The 7,548-nt window shown below is 39.1% G+C and overlaps 1 protein-coding gene across 1 annotated transcript in view; it reads right to left on the bottom strand.

The window, feature by feature from the left end:
• Positions 1 to 6,440, bottom strand: part of SH3YL1 (SH3 and SYLF domain containing 1) — a 39,437-nt gene extending 32,997 nt beyond the window's left edge. The window contains exon 1 of the mRNA XM_008049813.1: positions 6,365 to 6,440. Coding sequence (XP_008048004.1) covers positions 6,365 to 6,370 — 6 coding nt within the window. The 5' untranslated portion in view covers positions 6,371 to 6,440. The remainder of the gene's footprint in view (positions 1 to 6,364) is intronic.
• Between the last annotated feature and the right edge of the window lie 1,108 nt (positions 6,441 to 7,548).

Genomic DNA, 7,548 nt, shown 5'->3' with positions numbered 1-7,548 from the left:
GGTTGAGGCTGCGGTGGCCGGGAACGGCCACTGCACTCCAGTCTGGGCGACAGAGTGAGACTCCAATTCAAAAAAAAAAGAAGGAAGGAAAAAATAACTAGGCCACAGCCTTGCATGGCCTCTTCCCCTTCTCCATCCTGCTTCTCTTAGTCCTTTGCAGTTTCTCCCCTCAGAGAACATTTTCTCAATAAATCACATGTACCTAAACCTGTATCAGGCTTTGCTTCTAGTGAACCCCATCAGATGACAACACGTTAGCTGTATGATCTTAGGTAAGATGATAATGTCTTTGTGTTTTGAAAATAGTCACATGTATGTTCTCTGCCTATCTCATAGGGTACTCTAAAAACTGTGGCTTGTTATACAGACGAAAATTATAGCCAGAACCAGACAATGAGCTGGAAGTGAGGCAGACTTTACTTCACCACTCACACACCTGTGGAGCCAATAAGTAACTTAACTTTTCTGAATCTTTTTCTCCCCATTGGGTGGTGCACACAAGACGCACTATAAGGGAAACAGCACCAATATCTAAAACATGCTGGCTAGGTTTGGGAGCAGAGGCTTCTTTTGAACAGTTGATCTGCTGCTCTATGGCTATCTCCTACTGAAGAAGTGACTGGCTTAGTTATTTTATCTACGAAGTGAGAGCATTGCCAACCACTTTCTATGGTGGCTGAATTTCTATAGAAATTATTTCCTAAAAATGTATGCACAAGTTTTGTAAAAATGTTAACTATTATTAATAAAAATAGAATGGACAATAATTAAATTACTCAACAAATATTTGATAGCAGTAATTGACTATGTGAGTGTTTGAAAGTAAAACTCTATGCCGTTATAGGCATTATCATTATCCCGTTTTACAGAAAATGATCCCATTTTACAGACTGTGTCAGTCTCTGAGGATGTAGGTATGACAGAGAAAGTCTCTGTCCTCACAGTGCTCACAATCCACTCAGGGGCCAGTCAAGAAAATGAATGCACCAAAGTAGGAACAGAACTAGAAGACGTAAGGCCTGAAGAGAAAGGTCCAGCTCTACCCATGGGTCTGAGTCAGAAGTGCTCTCGGGGGTTGGTCCCTTCAAAAAGGATGTGTCCATCCTCTGGCTTGCCTCCTGGCTTCCATTGTTTCCATGGGGCCAGAGCTGCTGCTGATAGCCCTAAGAGGGAGGTCCGCTCTCAACACAATGCTTAGCATCCTGCATCATTTTTCTAGTTCTCTTACTCATTCTGATCTCAGTGGGCAAGAGTACTGTGTTGGTGGTAGCTCATGAAAAGGTGAACCCATGCTCACATCAGAACCTGAGAATACTTCATGAGAACCACAAACAATGCTTTTTGTTTACATTGAAAACTAACTTACAGCTGAAACATAATTGTGTATAATTCATGAGATTATACTTAGAGGCAAAGTCAGGTCACATTTAAGAAGTTGAAAGTCCATATTTCCTATTCCTAAGAGATGCTTATCTAAATTTAAGAATTAACAACGGCCGGGCTCGGTGGCTCAGCCTGCAATCCCGCGCCTTTGGGAGGCTGAGGTGAGTGGATTCCCTGAGCCCGCGGGTTCGAGACCCGCCTGGGCAGCGAGACCTCATCTCTACAATAAATCAAAAAAATCAGCCGGGTGTGGTAGCACATGCCTGTAATTCCAGCTACTTGGAAGGCTGAGGCGGAAGGATTGCTGGAGCCCAGCAGGTCGAGGCTGCGGTGGCCGGGAGTGGCCACTGCGCTCCAGTCTGGGTTACAGAGTGAGACTCCAACTCAAAAAAAGAAAAGAAGTTAACAACTATCTTCTAAGAACATTATTTAAATGAAATTCCAGAGTTAATTTCTATACTGTCATGAAGACAAGTTTTGCAATCAAAAGGTTCTATAAATGGCAAGCATAAATAAGTTGCAATGATAAAAATATTAATAATAAAAACTCCAAGTGCTTTTTATGTGTAAGTCCATATCCAATCACCAATATAAGCCCAGAGGAAAGGCTACTTTTATCTGTTTTTCAAATGAAGAAACTAAAGCACAGAGAAGAAAAGCAACATCACAGAGCAGAGGCGCTCAGGTCAGAGTCCCAACCCCAGTCACCAGACCCAGTCTTCGCTCTAATGGCTCAACACAATACTGTATGGTCTTTTGGGAATAACAAGATGTATCATGTCATAAAATGTTTACTTAAAATCTTTCTACTTCATTTACTGGATGACAAGACTACGTTTTACTTGTACTTTTTTTCAAAGTTAGTAATGTGCCCTGTGGCTGAAAGTCTAAAATTTCCAAAATATTATCATAGAAACTTTTACTTTTGGTCTTTAAAATATTGACATGTAATGCCATCATCATTTCATAGTCTCTCATCATTTTTGAAATAAATGCTATTTGAAACAATCCTCAAAGCACACCTCCCAGCCTTACAAGCAGAACCCTCTGACTTTCCACAACCTTCTGACTCCTTGTGTCTCAGCAGAACTGAGTCTAGCAATGTGATCTAATTAAAGAAAAATGCCAGTCTATAATGAGGGAGACAGGATGGGGAGGGGGATAACAGGAGGGAAGAGAGGGGAACTACAATAGCTAACAAGAATATACTGTCCACAGAAGGTGATATTTTGAAAGTTTTCATTTAGCTTCATATAAATAAAAAAAAATGCAATCTTGATAAACAAAACTAAAATAAGTTCTTTTTATAGTACAAATTTATACACCAGTGAGTATAAGTTCAAAGAAAGATAAAAAAGAGTTAGCAGAAATAACACTGAGGGAATTTAAAACTCTGGCAACAGAGCAAATTTACAAAAGGACAGCTTAGGAAGAAATTGACTGAAACTTGAGAAGAAACTGAATTTAGCATAAGAGATCTGATTTACCAGTTACTTAGCAATAAGGCAACAGATGAAAGATTATTGCAATGCATAAGATGATGCCCATGTAACAGATCTATGTAAACAAGTATATCCTGGTATGTAATTTCTAGTTGATTTGACAGATGTCATGATCACCAAGAACAAAGTCACAAACTGAAATAACGTGAAGTTAATCTTAACCTAAAGAATTTGAAGGGAATTGAATATCACATGTTATAAAATTAGATTTTTGCCACAAATGATGCACTGTCACAGTTATTTCACAGCCTACTGAAGGATATAAGCAACTTTGCAATTTGCAGTCCACAAATTGCCAGTTATGGGTTGCCAGATGTTGAGATAGTCATTACACAGATGTGCTCAAGATGGAAAGAGATAAAATGGCAAGTGAAAGAAATTCTACTCTCAATGAAAGAAAATGAAAGAAAAAATAGGAATCATCAGATAGATTTAGCTACAGATTCATTGAGAAAAGGGAACAATGTTCATAGGTGTCAGTGGTAAAATAACAACACTAGGAAATCTCTCAATTTTCATGTGTGGAGTTTTAGGAGCCTTCAGAGGATATGGTAATTGTGTGTATATACATAACCCACTTACCTCAATTCCTATTTCAAACCCCCCACCAAGGCCAGCTATCCCAATGGCTGAAGGTGCAGACCATTCTAATAAAAACAAACAGAAAACCGTTATTCTAATATTGAAATCCTCAATATATAAATATAGGAAGGAAAATGCTAAAATGCAAATAGTGTTTCTTTTTAAAATAGTGAGACTTAGGTATTTTCCCTTGTTTTAAAATACTCTTCAAAACATGTATACATTTTTTTAAAGTTGAAGATATTAGATATTCCTTTTGAGTCTCATAAACTCACAAACCCATGTTCTCTAAACTTATTCTACAACATGCATAAAAACAAACTTTTGATGTTCTAACTACTGAACATATACAGCACTTGGTAATTTCAGCAGTTGATATTTTAATAAAATAATATGGTTGCAGCTCTACTCTTCAGTCAGAATTTTATCATAGATATGAGAAATTAGAAAGATTCAAGGGAGTTTATTATAATAACTTCTAAAGATAACATAATACTAAATTGCTTTTGTTGTACATTTCTGAGGCCAAAAACTGGTTAGACATCTCTTGTGCCTAGCAGAAGCACCAAAAATAGGCTATAAATTCAAGGTTGTCAAAATTCTAACAAGATACATTTCTCTAAGTTTGGACATGAAGTACAGGGATTCTATTTGCCATGACATGGTACATTTTAGGATTACTGCATGCTTATTTTTGATATAGTAACAGTTATGTTCAACAAATATAGAAAAATATTTTTAATATGTTGGGAGGGGGATAGTCTAACTAAGGTACTTTCTAATTGGTGGCTCAGCCTGTAATCCCAGCGCTTTGGGAGGCCGAGGTGAGTGGATTGCCTGAGTCCAAGGGTTTGAGACCCGCCTGGGCAACTTGGGAAGACCTCATCTCTACAATAAATAAAAAATTAGCCAGGCATGGTAGCGCGCGCCTATAATTCCGGCTACTCCGAAGGCTGAGGGGGAAGGATCGCCGGAGCCCAGTGGGTCGAGGCTGCAGTGGCCGGGAGCGTGCCACTGCACTCCAGTCTGGGCGAAGCAGAGAGACTCCAACTCAAAAAAAAAAAAAAAAAATCTGCTAGTAGGCAAACCCCTTTCGGGTCCTCTCCTGCAGCTGGGAGCTTTTCCTATCTTCTAATTAAGTCTGATTTATCCTCCAGGAAAAAAAAAAAAAGTAAGTAGTTTTCAAACTCTAATATTTTTTTTTGTGGCTACTATGCATTCTAGATAATAAGATATTGTTTGAATATATCCAGAACTAAGCTATCTGGTTTTAGAGGAGTTTTGATTGCAAGATTCACTGTCTGATAAAGTTGTTTTGTGTTCCCTATGTTAGGAACTGTCGCTGTATTAAGACCACTGGTTTTGGACAGCATCCTGGAGAACTTGCCATGACTTATTTGGGCAGCTTTAACTTACCTTCAGTAGAGGGAGCAGCTATAGCTCAGAGATGCGAGATAAGAAGTTAGGTTTTTGAAATCACTAGAAAGGTGTGCCTGAGGTTCTGAGAGGAACCCAGAATTTGTTCAGCAAGAATCACCTCCTCAACAAGGGTGGCCAGGAACCTGACCCTCTGGGAACTTCTAACAGCTCTGAGAACTTCTCACAGACTTTGAGTCTTACCTGACACTGGACCTCTGGAATGTGCCTCTATATTGTTTGGTTTCACTACTGAGAAGTCTGCCTATGAGCATTTGGATGATACTTGAGGAGAGAATTCTGTACTTCTCATTGTGATATCCACCCACTGACCGAAGTTGAGCCACAAATTAAGGAAAACTTTTATACTGACTGTGGAGACACCTTGGTAGGTAAAAGTGAATTGGACCAACTGATATTTAAAAACTGCATGTTTCACAAACACCTATATGTATTGTAATTGTCCCGTGTGTTCTCCAGAAATAAAATTTAATTATCTGTGCTAAAAAACAGCTACTAATAGAAAAACGTGTTCACTTACTCAAATGATAGAAAACCAAATGTTAAAGTGGTATAAAAAGCATTGTACGCGGGTTCAAGACCCGCCTGGGCAGCGAGACCTCATCTCTACAGTAAATCAAAAAATCAGCTGGACGTGTAGCACATGCTTGTAATTCTGGCTACTCGGAAGGCTGCCAGGCTGTAGTGCAGTGGCATGCATGCTCACGGCCACCCCACCATCGACCTGCTGAGCTCTGGCGATCCTTCCTCCTCAGTCAAGTAGCTGGAACTACAGGCGCGCAATACCGCGCCTGGCTAATTTATTTTTTATTATTTATTTTTTATTGTAGAGACGAGGTCTCACCAAGTTGCCTGGGCTGGTCTTGAACCTGTAGGCTCAGGCAATCCACTTACCTTGGCCTCCCAAAGTGCTGGGATTACAGGCTGAGCCACCAAGCCCGGCCTCATGGCAAATATATTTTGATTTCATCTCTAAAAAATCAAGTTATACATTTCACCCCAGGGATACGAAATTATACTGTTCTTGATATGGTTCTGCCTTGGAGGAAATTCTTCAAATGTCACCATTTTTAAGATCGACCACAAAAACAGCAAAGTTTGCACATGGCCCCCTTTTTTTGTATCAATTTCCATAAAACAAAAGAAAGCAGTTATACCATGAAGTTGAGGAGTAAAAATTCATATACTGCCATGTTTAAAGAATTGCTCCAAGAATTACAAAATGTATACAAAATGAAGTCAAATCCACACATTACGTTTTGTCTGATAACTTGAGGGAGGAGGTGAATAGCAACACTCCCTCACTCATTCACTGACACCAAACTGCACGTTCAACTGAGCAGCCCTTTTATTTTAGGAGACACACAGGAAACATCACACTCCCTATGAAATGCGTTCAAACTGGAAATGTAAAAAAAGTTAAGATTCTCTACTCCTTTAGTAAACAGACATCAACTTACTTCCATCCGGAAGGCGTGCCAATACAATCCCACTGCCTCCTCTGGCTGTCACCAGGAAGCCAGCTTTGATCACAGACAGAATAGCAAGGCCTTTAGCCTTCGCAATCACATGGGCTGTCAACATCAAAAACAATAGGAAGATGAGCATTCTTTATGCATGCATGCCTGAGTAGACAAGTAAGAGTTAAACAGTTAATCCATACACAGGTTTGCCTGGCCAGGTTCCAGGGTTCTCCTCAGGAACCTCAGGGCATGCCAGAGTCATAAATGAGACTTAGGCACTTAATGGATGGGCACAAGGCCTCTTTACTCCCACTTTTTTTTTTTTTTTTTTAAAGTTGCTATCTTTAGAATGCTAAATGAAACAAAGTAAATACCTTCAAATTCAGCAACTGCCAAAACATATTTGAATGAGGTTTTATTGATATCTAGTAGCAAGGCAAATATTTTGGCAGTTTCAATTAATTTAGAACATAAAGCATAATTAAACAAATGAAAGTTCTATTTTCTTTCTTTCCTTTTTTTTTTTTTTTTTTCAGTTGGAGTCTCACTGGGTCGCCCAGATTGGAGTACAGTGGTCGCTCCCGGCCACCGCAGCCTTGACCTGCTGGGCTCTGGCGATCCTTCCGCCTCAGCCTTCTGAGTAGCTGGAATTACAGGCATGCGCTACTACGCCTGGCTGATTTTTTGATTTATTGTAGAGATGAGGTCTCGCTGCCCAGGCGGGTCTCGAACCTGCGGGCTCAGGCAATCCACTCACCTCAGCCTCCCAAAGGCATGGGATTACAGGCTGAGCCACCGAGCCCGGCTGAAAGTTACTATTTTCAATGAAATTAAGATCAGTATTTATCTTATTAAAATCAGTATTTAAGATCAGTATTAATGAAATTAAGATCAGTATTTAGGAGAAACTTAAAAAAATAACTAAAAGATAGCATGGGGTAGAATTTTAATCTTAAAGCCATGTAACTAAGTTCATATTTTATTAACATAAACACTTGGATTCAAAAACAAAACAATTAAGTGATTTTGCTATGTTAAAAAGTTTTAATTTTATAAAATGATCTATATTATTTGGGTGCCACATAACTACTATTATACTGAAAATATAATTCAATTTACAAAATACTGGCTTAGTCACATTTCAGAGACGTTCATTACGTAAATTGAAGCTTAATATATGT

The sequence above is a fragment of the Carlito syrichta genome, unplaced genomic scaffold (assembly GCF_000164805.1).
Source record: "Carlito syrichta isolate Samal-C Ts95f unplaced genomic scaffold, Tarsius_syrichta-2.0.1 Scaffold137413, whole genome shotgun sequence".
In the NCBI taxonomy this organism is placed as follows: domain Eukaryota; kingdom Metazoa; phylum Chordata; class Mammalia; order Primates; family Tarsiidae; genus Carlito; species Carlito syrichta.
Note: the sequence above shows the minus strand (reverse complement) of the source record. Positions and strands in the feature narration are given on the sequence as shown.